Source organism: Bidens hawaiensis, unplaced genomic scaffold, assembly GCF_021521415.1.
Source record: "Bidens hawaiensis isolate Kalapana, Puna unplaced genomic scaffold, B.hawaiensis_p1.1 tig00032538_1, whole genome shotgun sequence".
In the NCBI taxonomy this organism is placed as follows: domain Eukaryota; kingdom Viridiplantae; phylum Streptophyta; class Magnoliopsida; order Asterales; family Asteraceae; genus Bidens; species Bidens hawaiensis.
In genome coordinates this window covers 128,906-148,648 of record NW_027505257.1, presented here as the reverse complement: position 1 = coordinate 148,648, position 19,743 = coordinate 128,906, and the positions used below count along the sequence as shown (strand labels likewise).

Below are 19,743 nucleotides of genomic sequence, written 5' to 3'. Positions count from 1 at the left end.
AAATAATATTTTTTATAAACTTATTATTACAGTTTTTATCTTCTTTACTCACAACCAATTTCAATAAATATTAAAAAATAAATAGTGGCAAACAAAGTATCCTTAAATTTACAAAAAAAATCATTAACTTTTATGTCTTCTCTATACATAACTCCACCCTATAATTTACAAAATTCACTCACAGAAATTTAGCAGACAGCCTGAGAATGCTCTTATATATCCAACTTGTATTCTAACATGGTTATAACCATTATATGTTCGCCATTCCAAAAAAAAAAAAATAGAAAGAAAAGCCATTATATATAGTTATAGATTTTAGTTGACATCAACGTTCACACTTTTTTGTTCTACCAATCTTGTTGTCGTTCTTATTGATTCATTATTAACAAAAAATAAGTTTCCAACTCATGGAAGAAAATGGTAGAATAAATAACTCTTAGATAACAAATGAAGAAGTGTTTAGTTAAGGAAATATTTGTCGTATATTTATTATTAACAAAAAAAGGTTTTATGGTATTTTTTATATATATTTACTTTTTTAACAAATATTGTAAACATATATAGCGTCTTACAATAAAAAACTTTTATTACTAGAAAATCTTCCAAGTATAGTTAAAATAAACCTACAGTTGTACATTTCACAATTTAACATCATTTTTATATAAAATACAAATATTCAATAAATATTACAATAAATATGTACTTCTCAATTACCTATAAACAAAACAATTCTATACTCATCCGTCTAATATTATATATATAAAACAAAATTTAATACCTTTCTTATAACTATTATTTTTTTTTGATAAAATACATTTTTTTATTAAAATAGATAAAAGGTTTGATTAGGAAAGCCAATTATTGATCAACCAATATCATAGTTTACCATATATGTAGCAAGGACACACCACAGAAAAGCACACCGAACCTTTTATTACTTTTCAGTTTTGATTTCAGTACTCAACTTTTTCTTTTTTATTTATTATTACTAATACTATTATTATTTAAAGTTTTAAAATAAAAATAAAAATCATACATAATGACCATTAATGTTAATTAAACTTAAACAATAGACTTTGAAACAACACTTGACTGAGGTGGGTTCTGCCCCTTTTGTGAAAAGCAAGTTGCCCACCCATGTGTTTCATACACATAAACAAATTTACTTTTTAATTTAACGTAAATAATAAAGTAATAATAATAATAAATACAGAATATATACATACAATAATTATTATGTACTTACTACTACACACATATATATGTACTAGTGTTCATTATATCTCTCTTGTTTGGTTTAACAAGAAAAGAAAGAAAGAGAAAGACTCACTTCTCCGGCATTGACTTCTTCTCCGGCCAATTACTCCGACGGCGATCAAGATCGGCGTCAATTCAGATAAGCTTTCACCTCTTCTTCCTCATTTCTGCAAATTAATATAAAATATTATAATTATCAAAAAATATTAATATTCTCGTGTGATTCACATTTTCTGATTCGGATTTCATGTGGGTTTAATCTTAATTCTCTACTGAAATTTAAAACCCCCATTTTACAAATTTGAAGGGTAATTTGTGTAATTGTGTTCAGATTTGTTTTATTTATGGGAAATTGTTTGCTGATAAGCAAAGCTACCTGCTTTTTGTTTTTTATATTTATAAAAATTAATGGTTTTTGTGGGGTTTGATCAGTTTTTGTTGGCATTAATTGCTTGCATGGTTGTTTAGGTTTCGATTGTTACGTTCTTTTTTAACATGGGTGTTTGCAATTGCTGTTATGAATTGCACATTTTAGGTGAGGACAACGCGTTTCGGGGTTTCGGCTGGTTCGATTAAGAAATTGGGGGTTAGGTTCTTGAAATTGAATTAGGGTTTGTAAAGGTGGGATTTTTGGTGGTTTGGTGAGCTCAGGGATGAACTATGGGAGGGGGTTTCCAATCCCTCAGTATGGAAATCCGGAATCGTGGGTTGCGGTGAATGCTGTTCGGCCCGAGAATGGAATCGGGCGGAGTCAGAGTTCTTGGACTGCAGCCATGTTTGGGGGACAGTTTCCGGAAGCGGGTGAGAGTTTAGGTGAGACGCCAAGAAGGGTGGGAACGGGAACGGAATCATGGATGACAGCTCCGGTCAGGTCGACCGGAAATGGAATTGTCGGTCATAGAGTTAATGGTAACGGTAACGGTAATGGTAATGGTAATGGGAATGGTTTTGTGCATAATGATGGGATTTGGAAGCCGGTTATACAGACGAATTCATATTCCCGAGGTAATGCGAATATGCATATGAATATGAATGGGAATGTGAATGGGAGTGGAAGTAGTTCTTGGACTCCAGTGACACCAGCAAAACCGAATCCTCAAACGACAACGTTAATTACTGCTAACAAGCCTCGAAATCAAGTGGTAAATGGGAATTGGGAGGATTTGGTTGGGATGTACCAAGATTTGTTACAAAAAGAGCCTCTGAATTTGAATGAAGTAGCTCAAGACCATTATCAAAGTAATGGAATTCAAACTCGGGTTTCTAGTACACCAAATAAGATCTTCAACCCGATCCAAAGCTCAGCCCATGTTCCAAGCACAATCCATAACCCGAACGTTAACCACGGTTCCAACCATGGAAATCACGGTCGGGGTTCTAGTACACCAAATATGAACTTTAACCCGATCCTAAACTCAGCCCACGTTCCAAGCACAATCCATAACCCGAACCTGAACCCCAACCACGGTTCCAAACATGGAAATCAAAGTCGGGTTTCTAGTACACCAAATACAAACTTCAACCTGATCCCAAACTCAAGTCATGTTCCAAGCACAATCCATAACCCGAATCCTAACCACAGTTCCAACCATGGAGCTCAAACTCGGGTTCCTAGTACACCAAATACGAACTTCAACCCAATCCTAAACTCAATCCATGTTCCAAGCACAATTCATAACCCGAACCCTAACCACGCTTCCAACCATGGAAATCAAAATCAGTTTTCTAGTACACCAAATAAGAACTTCAACCCAATCCGAAACTCAACCCATGTTCCGAGCACAGTCCCTAACCCAAACTCTAACCATGGTTCAAACCTTGGTTCTTCACCTCCGGTCTCATGCTTCCCCTCGGCCGACCCTGCAAATTGGGACTATAATCTTTTGGCGGCTATAGTGAGGCCCAAAACAAGCTCAAAAAATTTTGGTGACCAGTTAAACAAACGGCCAGAAAACAATGGTATTCAAGATTTAAATGAAACACCAGCTCAAAATTCATTTCCTCAAGTCGGTTCTATGCTTCAAAAACAACCGTCTCCCTCGTTTGGTCAGAAAGGTGAACATTCTTTATATATTATACACATATGCATAAATGTTATATATCAATTTTATTTTATTTTTTAGGATCATTGTTTTTATTTTAATTTATTTAACAGATGGATTTCCGGTCCCATCTCGCCCCTGCTATGATCTAAACTCACCACCAAGATCCGAACTTGATGCGGTCTCGTCTCGGATCACAGGCTCACTACCATTTGCTCCAATTACTCCTGATGCTCAACAAAAAGATAGACTTGAAAGTCAAAGAATCGAAGATGGCGACAACCATTTTGTCGGGGACTCAACGTCTTCAGCAGTTTCAACAACACAAAAAGAATGTTTGGTTGTTGAGGAGGGAGAAGAGTTAGGGATTGACTTAAACAAGACACCCAATCAGAAGACGCCAGCAAGGCGAAAAAAGCACCGGCCGAAAGTTATTAGAGAAGGGAAACCTAAAAAGACACCAACACCTAAAAAAGATCCTAACCGTGTGAAAAGAAAGTATGTGAGAAAAACTCCACAAGAAAATGGTGTTGAAAATAGCCCAAATGGTAAAAGAAAGTATGTGAGGAAGAAGGCTGTTGACCAATCGGATGGTCAACATAAAAACCAAGAGACAGTTGAAACTCCCAACAAATCAGTTGTTGAAACTCCCGCTGGATCATGTAGAAGACAATTGAATTTTGACTTGGATAAAAGTCAGAATATAGAAATGCAGAGATCAACGAAATCAGTTGTTGAAACTCCCGCCAGATCATGTAGAAGGCAGTTGAATTTTGACTTAGACGAAAGTCAAAATAAAGAAATGCAGGGTAATAAATTAAAGAAAAACTCTCGAGATATAGAACAGGAAAGAAGAATAAACAACATACTCGAGAGATCGGCTATGAATGCTACACTTAATATTATGCTAAATGGAGGTGTAAAGACCCGTCGAGAAAGCCCGAAAATTGGTATACAACCTGAGCTAAATGGGCCATCAACACCAATGCCTAAGGCACGGGACCATGCTTTGAATGTGCTTGCAAGAAATTTGACCATGAGAAGCAGATATAATAATCAGGCGGGTCCCGTGCCTATAGATCTCGAAGGAAGAGAATCGAATGGTCAAACAGTCAGACCGAATGGTCAAACAGTCAACTTTGATGAAAGAAGAGGCGTTAAAAGGCCGTCTTTGGAGCAGATAAATCCGTGTAATTTAAACGCTATGGATTCTCTATATGTTTACCAGAAGCTGTTGGGTGATAATCGTGTTGACCGTACCAGCGAGTTGAGTAGAATCATTGAAAGCCACAAGAAAACCAAGATGCAGAATGACGCTTCTACCCCTCGTCCAGAAGATAACTCAAGAACAGAATTAAGGCGGCCCGTTTATGGAAACGCGTCAGCTATGCAGTTGGTAAACTCTTGCATAACAAAAGTCAACAACACATCTCGTCAGGTAAACGGACGGCATTTCCAACCACCAATGGCTGCTGCTACACATAATTTACCGAACCATCATAATTTAAGTCAAGGTCAAATTAACTTGTTAACTGCGATGGTTAGCTGGAATCAGACACCTGCTACTCCACCGAAAGATTACTCTAGGCCTCCCGCAGTAACTTCTCCTGCTTTGTTGGATAAAAAGAGGACCACAGTTCAATATTCACCTAGTCAATGGTCGAACCAACCTGAGAATATGTCTCACCAGATACCCTTCACAAAACCAAAAGGTACTTATTCAAAGATTTATATTATTGTTGAAAAGATATTATTTTTATAATCATAATAACACACTTAATTGTGTCTGTAGTCAAACCAACCCAACCCATTTCAACTTGTACTCTAAAAGCATGTTTTGACTTTTGACCCATTACCGATCTCTCATAAGCAATTATCTTATGCAGGTCGGCCGAGGAAACAGAAAGTTGAGGATTTAATTGAGGACATTACATGTATGTTAGAACGTTTATGCATCTATGAAGAAACAGATAAGGAGAGGAACGCACTTGTCCCGTACAGGGGTAATGATGCCATTATACCATTTGAGCCTGTGAAAAAACGAAAACAGAGGCCAAAGGTGGATCTTGATCCTGAGACAGATAGACTTTGGAGACTGTTGATGGGTAATGAAGGGAGTGAGGCTGCAGAGGCAATGGATAAAGATAAAGAAAAATGGTGGGAAGAGGAAAGACGTGTGTTTCGTGGGCGGGCTGACTCGTTCATTGCTCGTATGCATCTTGTTCAAGGTAAAACAAATTATCTCAATTTTGTAGTATAGTATGACCTACAGTTGGCAGGGAGGGTTGGGTAAATAGCAAGTCAGGTTTGGGTAATTATTTGTTACGGAGGGACATAAACGCTTTCCGTCCATTTTCTTCTAATAAATAGTTAGCGCCAAATATGAAATGAGAAATTATAATTTTCGAATAATATATGTGAAGGTCACCTAAATATGTCAAATATAATTAGAGTTCAGTATGTTTTGAGAAATTAGTGTCCAATATTTTCCAGTAATAATTAGTGTCAAATATGATTTGAGGAATTATGAGTTTGGGATAAGTTTGGGAAACTATCTTGTAGGGGCCTCTAGGGATGAGATCGGTATTGAACCGGTACCGAAATACTGATACCAAGTCTAAACAAAACTGGGTACCGTATTAATTGGTATGGTATGGTATGGTATGGGTACCAATTAATTATTGGTGCGGTACGGGCACCGGTACGGTACCCGCTTTAGTTTTTTCCCCCTAATCTCCATTGATATTGGTAGCAAATAGGATAAACCGGTACGAGTACCTATATGTACGGGTACCAAATAGGCTAAATTGATACCATATGCCGTGTGTTTTGGCCATTCTTTAGTAGGGATGAGGATCGGTACAAAATACTAAAATACCGAAAAAATACCGGTATTGATACCGTAAATACCAACCGAGTTTGAGATGGGTACCGAATACCATACCGTATGTATCGGTTCAGTATTGCTACAGGTATGATACCTGTATTTGAAAAAGAAATCTCATCCCGGCCCCCAAGTATGTAACTACGTATTTGGTTCAAGTTGTACCAACTGTGGCTAAAAACATATTAGAAATACTCTTAAAACCTTTTGAAACGACAAAAAATAAATCTGAAAAGACGTCAAAGTGATGCTGGTTAAAAATGTTGCCTTTTCATAAAAAGTTTATGGGCATTTTCATCATCTACGTTGCTTTTTTTTTTTTGAATTTATTGGCATATGAGATACAAGCTAGGTGGCCTTTAATGCAATTTTAATGAAAAAAGCTGAATACTTTGGCATACATTTTCCATTATTATTATTTCATTAATAATCTAATTCTTGAATAAATGATCTAAAAGGTTTTACACATTCAAAATCCTTTTTTAAGCTTTTGAAAAAAATTCTTAATTCTACCTGTTTGATCTGTCTCTCAACCAATTCATATGTAATCATGTATAGCGGTACAGTCTGAATTAAGAACATGTAAATTACTATTGACTCGTTTAAATCTGGTCAAGATTTGGAATATGTTAGTGCACTTACATGTTTCATGGTATGTTTTTATCTTTCAGGAGATAGACGATTTTCAAGATGGAAAGGATCCGTGGTCGACTCAGTGATTGGTGTTTTCCTCACACAAAACGTCTCTGATCATCTTTCAAGGTAAATTAAAAGTAGGCAGGGCAAACGGGTTGGGTGGATTGGAGTTATGAGTCAAAGTGGGTTCAGGTCAAAACGGGATTCAAACAAAATGAGTTCGGGTCAATACCGGCAGTTTTGGAAAAGTACCCATTCATCCCCCAACCACCGGGTTAAAAACTTAAAAATGAGTTTAATAAAAAATGGTACCCAATACCCCTGCACCGGGTTAAAACGTGCAGTTTAATAATACTTACCCGTTTTGACCCGTTAACTAATTTAAGTTTTTCAGTTTACGTTGACTAATCTAAGATCACCCATTTTGACCCGTTAAATTGACCCATTTTTTTAAGAATGGGTCACAACTGCCACCGATTCACTTATGAAAGGGCAGATTTGGATTGTTTTTTTTAGACGGGTCAAAAGTTACCAAGTATGTGTTTTTAAACGCATACAACCTCCTAAATCATCATATTCAAGAACTTTGAGTATTATTGTAACAATATTGTTTTTGTATAAAACATTAATTACCTTTAAAATAGTCAAAAGTCAAACTTGATAGCTTAACTTATTCCCACTGTCTGCACTGCAGTTCGGCCTTCATGTCTCTTGCAGCAAAGTTCAGCCCCAAAACAAGCACCAGTGAAACACGTTGTGAACATGGCGCATGTGTATTGGTCGAAGAGCCGATTGAAACAATATTAGCAACTGAAAAACTAAGAAATCAGCCCGTATTCAATGAAAGACAGTTTGTATCCTATGGATCATCAACAAACTATACAGCAAATACACAAAACAAGACATCAGAAGAATTGATTCTCTCACAAGATTCCCTAGATTCCTCCACAATTCAAATCATTGATGAAAGCAGATCGAGTGCCGGGTCAAACTCAGAAGCAGAAGACCAAACAATTGGGTTTGAAACCAGTAAGGAGCCCAGCCCAACTAAGCATACACGACCCGAGAAGGTTACCATGTTCAAAGAACTTTTCAGTCAACACAACTGGACCGCACCACTAAGTAACCGGTCACAATACACGCATCACTCACCAAAAACGCCAATATCTAGCCCGTTTCAAATGAATATGACAATGGGCTCGCGTAATGTGGGGGGCCATGATTTTGGGTTGTTAGGAGGCGAAAACATATCTTCTTTGCCTTCAAGTAATGTAACTTACCAACAAAAACTGCCGCCTCAAGGCCACCAATATGGCGGCAATCATCCATCGCCAGCCAAACCAGATAACGGTGTGCGGAAACCGGACTTGTGTGGTGAGGATGCGGGCCCGGAAGCGAGCTCAAAGGAGCCCAATCACGGTTTTCATGACCCGTTAAACGGGGAACATAAAAATGTCTCAAAGGGTAGAAAGGGAATACAAGACAATGAGAAAAAGAAAACGTTTGATTGGGATAGTTTAAGAAGGGGCGTGTTCTTGAACCGCGAGAAAAAAGAAAGAAGCAAAGATGCAGCAGATTCACTTGACTATGAAGCATTAAGACGTGCACACGTTAATGAGATTTCAGATGCTATTAGAGAACGTGGAATGAATAATATGCTGGCGGATAGAATAAAGGTAATAAGAGTTCACTATGAGCAAAATGAGAGTGAAAACTATGATTAGTAAGTAACTATTTTTGTTATATTATTCTTAAATGTAGGACTTTCTTGACCGACTAGTAAGAGACCACGGGAGTATTGACCTAGAATGGTTACGAGATGCACCTCCAGATAAAGCAAAGTAAGCTCTGTACACAAAGTTTGTTACTATTATTTATATCAATAGAGATTTATACAATAAAAATCACATTGCAGGGATTATTTACTAAGTATTCGAGGATTAGGACTGAAAAGTGTGGAGTGTGTGCGTCTATTAACGCTTCACCATCTTGCTTTTCCGGTAAGACAAATTTTTTTTTTTTTTAATGTTGAAAATTTCAATTTTTACAAGAAAAGTATCTTTTTAGGTTGACACGAATGTCGGGAGGATAGCAGTGAGACTGGGGTGGGTCCCACTTCAACCGTTACCTGAATCACTCCAACTGCATCTCTTGGAGATGTAAGTAATAATACTAATTTAGTATATTAAATTTGTATTTTTTAACAAAGAGTTTCTGATTTCTTTTTATGCAGGTACCCTGTGTTAGAGTCGATTCAGAAATATCTCTGGCCTAGACTGTGCAAGCTGGATCAGTTGACATTGTAACCAACACTTATAATTTATTTACTTATAATGTTTTACCTTAAAGCTGCTAGCTTTACTGATTGATATTCGGTTTAATAACAGATATGAGCTACACTACCAAATGATCACATTTGGAAAGGTTTTTTGTACAAAGAGTAAGCCAAACTGTAATGCATGCCCTATGAGAGCAGAGTGCCGACACTTTGCAAGTGCCTTTGCAAGGTATGATAATTGTTAAATTAAATAACTTAGGATAAAAATTTCACGTTACACTTTTATTAAGCAATAAACATAATATGAGTTTATCTATATGTTGCAGTGCAAGGCTTGCCTTACCAGGGCCAGAAGAAAAAAGAATGGTACCTTCAGATGCACCAAATTCAACAAATGCAACGTTTACAATCCCGCCTATTATAAGTGGGCCCATGCAACTACCTCCACTTGAAAGTAACTGCAATACAAACAAACAACTGTCGTGTGAACCGATTATTGAGGAACCAACAACTCCAGAGCCAGAAATAGCAGAATTATCATTAAGTGACATTGAAGATCAATACTATGAAGATGCGGATGAAATCCCGACTATCAAACTTGACATGAATGAATTCACAGCAAACCTACAAAAAATGCAAGATAGCATGGAGATTCAAGACGATATGTCAAAAGCATTAGTCGCGTTAAATCCACAAGCCGCTTCTATACCTACACCAAAGTTGAAAAATGTTAGTCGGTTACGGACCGAACATCTAGTGTAAGTCTGCTCTATATTCTTATTCAAATATCGTACAATATGATAGCTAACTACCAAATAAGTCAAGATTAAGTAAAAGTTTTAACTCACTGTCATTCTGCGACAGATATGAGCTTCCAGACTCGCATCCGCTTTTAGAAGGGGTTAGTAATTCTGTTTAGCTAGCCAAATATACACATGTCATTTTTCGACTTAAATTAACTAAATTTTTTTTTTCCTTTCAGTTATACAAAAGAGAAATTGATGACCCGAGCCCTTACCTCCTTGCAATATGGACGCCAGGTCAGCATGTTAAAAGTTTCTTCTAGTTATAAAATGCATACTTTTGCATTATGATCTCATAAAGTGACATAATTTTGAGGCAGGTGAAACCGCGCATTCCATGCAGCCTCCTGAGAGAGGATGTCAAGCCCAAGAATCAGGAATGCTATGTGACAGGACAACGTGTTTCTCGTGCAACTGTATAAAAGAAGCAAACTCACAAGTGGTTAGAGGAACTATTCTGGTATGAACATTTGATTTCAAGAAACTGTAAATAAGTCTATATGGCACTAATGTTTTGCTTATGTGACCCCCTTGATTACAGATGCCATGTAGGACAGCAACGCGAGGGAGCTTTCCGCTCAATGGTACCTACTTCCAAGTTAACGAGGTACGTTTGAAATTAACAAATGAAAATAAATGTAAGAGGTAATTCAATTAGACTTAATGTGATCTACTTATGTGTGCAGATGTTTGCTGATCATGCATCAAGTTTGAATCCAATTGATGTTCCAAGGGCATGGATATGGAACCTTCCAAGAAGAACCGTTTACTTCGGGACTTCTGTATCAACAATCTTTAAAGGGCTGACTACCCAAGAAATTCAACAATGCTTTTGGAGAGGTATGTTGTATGTAGAGCTTAAATTAATAATGTTTTTTGTCACATAATTTATATGCTAACGACGCGTTATGAAACACCTGCAGGGTTTGTTTGTGTGAGAGGTTTTGATCAGAAAACGCGGGCTCCACGACCTCTCATGGCAAGATTGCACTTTCCAGCAAGCAAGTTAGTCAAGACAAAAAATGAAGACAAATAGAGCAGATAGTCGGGTTCAGGGGTAAAAAGGTCAATTGGTTAACAAACTATTGTATATCCATTTATCCATCTTTTAACATGACCCCGTCGCATGCGTCTGCGTGTAACCTTTGACAACAAAGAGAAGCTGAGTGATAGTGGTCTCATTCGCAGCCACCTGCCATTATTTGATACACAATTGATGGTATCGTTATTTGTTTTTTTTTTTTTTAAACAAGTGATTTTTTATTGGTTAGCAGATTAAAGGAAAAAAGAAGAGTTTAGTTGACAGTAGTTATTTTTGGATTTCTCAGTTTGTATTTTCCTACAGCATTGAAATAATATCATCTATTAGAAGCCATTGCTTCAAACTTTAGGTACCATACATGAAATTTACTGGAAATTTTTAGAAATGCTTTGAGATCATCTCTTATTGCTGATGCTATTTTATTATATGTTCACATAGAGGTGCACAAACCGGGTATTCTCAGGAACCGGAACCCGGGTATTGTCAACAAAAGTCAAAACCGGGTCCGGGTAGGAACCGGTTCTGGGTATAGTCGGGTATTTGACCGGTTCCATCGGGTTTTTTTCGGTTCAGGTAGGGTACAGCCGGATTTTGACCGGATATTGGCGGAACCGGTTCCACCAGGTCCGGGTCGGTTCCAGGTACAGTTTCATAGAGAAACCCAAAACCCGGTCCATACCCGTGGGTAGGGTAGGGTCGGGTCCGGTTCCGGACGATTTCGTGAGAGAAATCCTTAAATTTTTTAGAGAGTTGTAAGGCAATGTGTAATAGGGCGGCATTCCGGGCGATTTTGTGCGACAATAGAGAGGAACACCCCACCACCCGGAGATAAGAGGGGCCGTAAAAGGAGAGGGGGGGGGGGCGACGGGTTTTTGCCGCCGTTGATTGATGGAGAATATTATTATTTTATTCATTTGGACCGTTGGAACGGCCAAAAATTAAAAAATAAATAAATAAATAATAAAAACAATACACACACACAAAAACACACGTATACCCTCTTCTTCTTCAACTTCATCTCCAACAACTTCAATCTTTCATACAAAAATACATCTCACTCCAAAAATAAAAAAAACCTACAAAAATGAATCCTAGAAACAACCCGAACCATCCATTCCCCCCTTTTGGGCAGTACGATGCTCCGTAAAACCAACCGAGCATCCAATATTGAGTGTTAACCAACTTTCAAACTCAAGGGAAATCTGAAGAAGCGACAATGGAAGGAGTTTTAAGTAATTAACTTCATCAGAGAAACTTAGGGTTTGCCCAAAATAGTTCGGGGCACCGACCATTCCGCTCACTCAACGATCCGGCACATCATCCCAGGCTACAAAAAATTCGAGGACCTCGTCTTCGACAAATCCGAGCACACCCGCAACACCCTCCGATGCTCGTAACTTCGACCTCGTTGACGAAGACAAGGATGACGCGGTTAGATTAGGGGCGACGACGTACAAGAGTTGGCTCGACCCCACAGGAGAGGAAGAAAAAAAATATGAAAAATGTGGAGGGTTCGTCATCGTCACGAGCCGACGTGGGGGCCCACGAAGAACTCGGCCGACTAAACGATGTGTTCGGTCGTTTCGAAACCAATAGTGTGGAGCGTACCGCTACCTTCCAACAAACCAAACAAACAAACGAATGGCTTGGCGCTATATTTGAATTGCAACAAATGGAACGAGACTACGACTTCCTCGTCTCAAACGGGTTTAACGAAGAGGCCGCATTATTGGAAGAACGAAAAGTACAAAAAATGCGCGAAATTTACAACCTAGGAAATTAGTTTTTAGTTTTATGGGTTTTTTTTTGTTATGCATTTTTTTTCGGTATTTCTGTTTTTAATTTTAAAGAATTTTTTTTATTTAATTTAATGAGTTTTTATTTGTTTAATTTGATTATAAAAAGAAAATAAAAAAAGCTGACGTGGCAATGATGAGGCTACAAAACCATTACACCACTAAAACAAAAATTCCTCTTTTTGCTGACTGGGGTCACATGTCACTTATCCCTCCAAATGTGTAGACCCCCCCCCCCCCACCCAACTACATATAGTGGTTGTGAGTGGAGTAGAGAGCAAACTTTTAAAGAGATGAGTAAACTTAGAGGAACACTGTTCATCCTGTATTTATTTTTTAATATATTTCAAAGTGGATAAGAGAAATATGATGATAAAATATATAAAAAGTATTATTTAATTGCATATGAGGAAAATCTAGTATTTTTTAATGTAATTATATAGATAGAGATAGAGATAGAGAAGCTGTCGAGAATGCTCTTAGAGCATTCACAACAGTTCCTCTATAATATTGTGAGAGAAATCTCTAAATATTTTTAGAAGGTTCTAAGAGGTCATGAGTGGAGAAGTGAGAACATTTTTAAGAGATAGCAAATTTGGAGAAACAATGTTCACCACCTATTTATATTTTAATATATTTGGAAATAGTTGTGAGTGGGGGAGAGAGAAAAGGTAATGATAAATATATAAAAAAATATTATTTAATTGTATACAAGAGAAAAAATATAATGATTTTTAGTGTAGTTAAGAGCATTCCTAATGGCTTCTCTATCTCCATCTTTAAAATTTAACTAAAAACACAATTTCTTTAATTTATACATCATTTTCTGAAAACCTCTCCCAACCCATTCTCCATTCCCATCTCTATATTCTTTTTTTATTATTTTTTCTCTTTCTTCTATTTATAATCTTAACTCTAACTATTTTGTCTTATTATCATTTTCAATATAAATTGATTTTTAATATATATTTATGGAAATGTAGTGGAAATGGAGTGTTGTGTCACCACTCTAAATTTGAAGGTTTTCTATATTATTTCACTAAAATTTAGAGATGAAGTTTGGAGATAAAGAATGGGTTGGAGTGGTTATTTAGATGATTTTTCTAAATTTAAGAAATGGAGATAGGTATGGAGAACCCGTTGGGAATGCTCTTAACATTCCCAGTCAATTCTTCATATTCATCTCTATAATTATACTAAAAACACTATCTTTTATCTTTCATTTTCAATTAAGTAATACTTTTTTTTATACTTTTATCCTTACATTTTCTCTCACAGTCACTTTAAAAAACATTAAAAAATTATAGAGGTGAATAGTGTGTTTCTTCAAGTTTAACCATGAACAGTAACATTTTCCCTCTTCTCCTCTCACAACCACTTTTAACCATCTCTAAAAAATGGATAACTCTCTCACATAATTTGGAGAATGGATTGGAAATGCTCTTATAGAGATAGAGATAGAGGTACACAAAACCCGAACCCGGAACCGAACCCGAAAAAAACCCCTGAACCGGTTTTTTATACCCGAACCCGGACCTGACCCTACTCGGGTTGCAAAAGTCGCTAGGCAGACCCTAGGCGGCCGACTGGGGAGTTGGGTGTACTCGGAGTACACGGGGAGTACTCGAAGAGTACTCGGAAATGATGAATATAAAGAAAATTAATTTTTGGATATTAAATATATGTCAAATATCATAAGTATGCTAAGACTTGTAACAAAATAAGTGAATATCAATATAAATAAGAGAATATATATTTTTATATACTAAATTATTCTAAAATTTGCTAATCATTAACTAAAAAAAAGTGATATTTTTTTATAATATTATAGAACTATGAATTATGTTTTCTTTTTTAAGTCAAAATCGGCCAAAGTTAATCGACTAGATGCGATTCTGGCTGGGGTTGACCACATTTGATCGATTCTCAGTAACTAGGCGGGCTAGAATAAACTCTCCTCGGCGCCATACTTTGGAGCGAGTACTTGGGGAGTACTCGGCCTTGGAGACCTACTTTTACAACATTGCCCGTAGGGTATGAATAGGGTATGCGTTTCAATATCAAAACCTGTACCCAAACCGGATCCGATTTGTACCAGATAATACCCGAAAACTAGAATCGTTTCCATACCCGGAACCGGGTTTTACCAATACCCGAAAACGGGTTTTTCAAATACCTGAACTATACCCAAAAAATGCATTAAAATACCCGAAAAATACCCCTAAAAAGTGCAACCCCTTAAAATCCAATCTATACCCGAAAAATACTCGTAAAAAAACCCGAAAAAACCCAAAAATAGGGTTTTTTCAATACCCGAAAATAGGGTATTCAAATACCCGGTTTAGAATACCCGATTTTATAACCGACCCAAACCCGATACACAGGATATGGTTTTTAGAGATAATACCCGAACCCAAACCTGACCGGGTATTTGAAAAACCCAATTTACACACTTCTAGATAGAGATAAAGGAGCGGCTGAGAATACTCTTACACCTTTAAATTATGACATGTTAATCATCTCATACATAGATGCTATTTTGAGCCCTTAATCTCAAGTGCGATTTGTTCAACACAACACAAAATTCATGCTATTTTATTTTACATTTCTAATAAAAAGAACAAACAAACACATTGACACTCTTGTATATAAGGGTGGCAAAACAAACCCATTTGGATTGTTTTGGGTCAATTTGATAACTTTTAAAATTGAGATGAGTCAGGATGGATCAAAAGAATTTTTCAAAAAGATCAAGATAGTTTGGGAAAATGCTAGTGACATTTGGTTGTAGGTTAGAATGGGTGGGTTAGAATTGGCTAAAACAAGTTTTATCCAATTTTATTTCAAATAAAACCCATAGAACCGAATAGAAACCGAGAAATCAAAACCGAAATCGTTGAAACCGAACATATACCGAAACCGACCGAAATGAAAAAAAGCAAAACCGAAGCGAAAAAAAAAACAACCTGAAAAACCGAACCTGAACCGAGACAAAAACGAGTTTATTTTTTTATTTTTTTTTATTTTTATTTTAATGAACGAGGAAGACGTGGGAAATATTTTAGTTATTTTAATCTTTGCGTTTTCGATTTATATTTTAAGTTATTATTTTTTTATTAATTTTTTTGAATATTTTTTAAGGGGTTTTTGAATCCTTTGTATTTTAACCTTTACTTAGTTCAAGATATGGGTTAACTTTACCCATCTTGACCCATATCCATCCTAAACCGAATGAAACCGAGAAATCGAAACCGAACAAAAACCTAAAACATTGAAACCGAATAGATACCAAAACGAAAAAAAAACAAAAATGAACCGAGACAAAAACGAGTTTTTTTTTTCTTAATGATTCGAGGACAACGGCGGTGACATTTTAGCTATTTTACATTTTGCGTTTTTGATTTATATTTTGAGTTATTAATTTTTCATTAAATTTTTTGAATATTTTTTTGAGGGGTTTTTGAAACCCTTTGCATTTAACCTTTATTTGGGTCAAGATGGATTAACTTTACCCATCTTGACCCATACCATCCTAACCCTCTATTTTAAAAATCCATCCTGACCCAAACCCATCCTAACCCATCATCCAAATCCAACCCAACCCACTCATATTGCCACCTCTACTTGCATATGTAGTTGTTATAACTAGTAGAAATGCCCGCACGTTGCAGCGGGGGATGCAAAATTAGGTCAATAGCAATTCGGTTCGTGATGGTACCGCGTTTGCTATACCAAAATTTATATTCAGTGTGGTTTGTACGTTCAACACACCATAAAAAATCCAAAAATGTTAAAAACTTCTTTTGTACGTTCAACACAGCATAAACATTTCTCCAAATTTTTTAACATGTCCGCAACCAAACCGAATTCACACAAAACTCACCAACCGTCTCCAAATCTAACCAAAGTCCAACCATCAAAATAATTAAAGTTGTCACAGATTCAGGAATTAAGTATGCTAGTCAGGATGAATCATGCTAGTCATATATAAAATTTGTAAGCAACTAAAAATCATCTTAGCTTTAGCCAAATAAAATACTCACCCAATATACATAAACAACTTTTCAGTTTGTTAACGTGACATATGTTCCATCACCATAATTACATACTTGTGCATAAAAAAATGGTTATTACATCATAGAAATCACCCATAAGTTTTTCATCATAACTTATTACGTCATTGGTCTGCACTTGCAAAACTCATTACAATCTTGTTTTATAAAGCATGTTGCCAACAAAAGGGAAAAAGTAGCGTCGGCCCATTGCGGTGGAGATGCAACTGGAATTAGTCAGAAGGGGTTCGGTTTGTTATGGTACTGGCATTTTATTTATAGGAAAAATTAGCCGGTACAGTTTACGATATAAAAGGTAAGAAATTTATACGTCAGCATTTGCAATGTGCCTCGTTTCTATTACTTTAGCACTTGACATTGTTTGTTAATCCATAGCTTCATGTATAAGAACCCTAATTACAATTCTTTATAAGATATTTACTTGGAAAAAAAACACACCACAACGTGGTACTTTAACCTAACCCGTCCTCTGGTCTCATCTTGTCACTCTTACATAAAGTTCTTGCTTCGACTTCATCTATACAAATAACACAACGCTATGGCTCCTTTCGGGTAAAACTCACGTTAAATCATACACAATTTTATATTGAATAAATACTTAATTTACAAGATCCTACACTGCTATCTTCACGAATGACAAAAGCCGATGAACCTTTTTTAGAAGGATACATTATACAGTTATATGAGTTGTATTATAACCAAATTTAATAAACTATACAAAAAAATCACTGAAGTTTTGGATTTTAGACTTTTAGTTTCATTAAAAAAAAAAAAAAAACCGTTACGTGTGTAGTGGGCTGCAATCTTCATATGATATATTTATAAACAATCAATTTTTTAGCTGTTGTGTGACTCAAATCCGATCGATTTTTACCTGTTAGACGCTATAACATCTGCAAAAGTTGTATATTTTTACCATTTTGACCCATTAGAGATGAACATAACTTGAAATGAATCAACGTGCTTATAGGCAAACGTGTATAAATTATTTTAAAAGCATAAATATTTGCAGAAATTTGAGTCATGGCTTGCTCATGCTGCTCAAGAAGTTATCGTCACTCATTTCAATTCGCATATGTTCATTCGTTTGCTAGTTTATGTTTGGTCAAGCATGTTCGTTATGCTCGTTAACATCTTTACATTACTTTTAAATGGTTTTAGCTCAGTTATGATAGTTCATAAATGTTCAGTTATGTGCGTCCATCTGTGATCGTAAAGCATTAGTGCATACTGCTAATGAATCAACATAAACGAGCATGTTCATTTTCTTAGCGAACGCCTTGCTTGCGGTGCGCGCATATAATGTATATATGTGTGAACCCTCGGGTGGGCAAAAGTAAAATTGCACTAATTTTGACATTATTTTACTAATCTCATGAAAATAACGTTAAAAGTGGCGGAAGGTTAATCAGGCATCATGTGGTGGTGTTGATAGCCGAAAGACAAGGGCACATGCACCAATCAGTCGGTGTCCCGATGATTGAGTGCTATGTGCCTTATGTCCAAGGCTTGATGCAAAACTACTATCGAGCCGGGGGTCTCACCGGAAGCAGCCTCTCTATCCCTATGGGATAGAGGTAAGGCTGTCTACATCTTACCCTCCTCAAACCCTACCATAGCATTGCTATTGGTGGGATATACTGAGTACGATGATGATGATGATGATGTTCATTTTCTTAGCGAATGAACACGAACAACAAACCCCGTTTGTTCAACTGTTCATGTTCAATCGTTTGTTCAGTTGCGTTCGTTCAATTCATTTACAAGCCTACAACTTTTTCAATGAGTATAAAATTAATGAAAAAAAAAGGATTAAGAAAACAAAGTACTTACCATGAATAGACATAAGAACAGAACTCTGGTGAAAACAAATCTTATGGAGCACAGAAGGTGGGGGTTTTGCAACCATAGCTTCTAGAAGCTCACAGAAACTGGGCCAAATTTGTTGATCTTCAGATTGTATATAAGGAAACCGTTAGACTACGCATTCAAGAATCACGAGGCCCAAACTCCAGCTGTCCCTTTTATAATCAGAAGCACCATCAGTAATTCTTTCGGGCTTACAAAATGATGCCAATAAAGATGTTAATAAATTATTTTTTATTCATAAGTTTCTGGATGGAGAGTTTAGGAATTTGACAATATGGTTAGTTATGTGTGTTGAAGATGACTATGAAATATTTTATCATTGAAATCCAACAAAATTATCAAAATAGACTATTTTTTTTTTTGTATAAAATTGACATAATCAGTTTATTTAGTGTTTTTGTTAACATTATATAAAATAGAAAAATTACCCAAAATAGACAATGTTCTAAGAAATGGCGTGATGTTATATTAATGAGAGTAAAAATCTAAATGTCATATTCTAAGTTTTTGAAAATTTAGCTAAAAAAGGTCATTTGAGTGAACAAATCATCCGTTTCTAAATTAGTAATAAAATGTAAGTTGGCTACTAAAACCAGTAAATATAGTTTTTAATGCATGAAACAACCTAAATGTTTTCCAAAAAAAAGACTGTCAAGAAACTATTATAACTTTTTTTATGTATCTATAGAATTTCAACTTAGTTATCAAATAAGAATATAAGATCAAATGAATCATAACTCAAAAGTGACCTGTTAGCAAACAACAGCAAGATACGGTTCAGCAATCGTTTTAATTTGTCTTATAATATTTGCCAAAGATCCATGATCCATATGTTCAAATACGGGAGAGTTAGCTTCATTGTGATTAAACGAGTGGTAGCAAGCCACAAAATGAAGACATTGTGATTCCTAATATATTTAGAGTTCTGGAACAATTTGTTTGCGTATATCTTCTGGTATGTTCATCTGAATGACCTACAATAGGCATAAAAGCAAAATAAATGCATTTCAAAGTAATAATTGGTAAAACATAAAAGGATTACCATGGTTTAATATCCCCCTAA

General features: G+C 36.1%; 1 protein-coding gene across 1 annotated transcript; it reads left to right on the top strand.

Moving 5' to 3' along the window:
* The first annotated feature begins 1,472 nt into the window (after positions 1–1,472).
* On the top strand, positions 1,473–11,263 carry LOC143611918 (DNA glycosylase/AP lyase ROS1-like). The gene is made up of 18 exons (XM_077086024.1): positions 1,473–3,312; positions 3,413–3,915; positions 4,015–5,012; positions 5,181–5,527; positions 6,855–6,945; positions 7,514–8,495; positions 8,581–8,660; positions 8,735–8,819; positions 8,887–8,978; positions 9,053–9,121; positions 9,207–9,326; positions 9,424–9,855; positions 9,962–9,998; positions 10,080–10,137; positions 10,221–10,360; positions 10,442–10,507; positions 10,587–10,740; positions 10,824–11,263. The coding sequence occupies exons 1-18, from the start codon at positions 1,911–1,913 to the stop codon at positions 10,934–10,936; spliced, it is 5,769 nt and encodes a 1,922-aa protein (XP_076942139.1). The 5' UTR covers positions 1,473–1,910; the 3' UTR covers positions 10,937–11,263.
* The last annotated feature ends 8,480 nt before the right edge of the window (positions 11,264–19,743 follow it).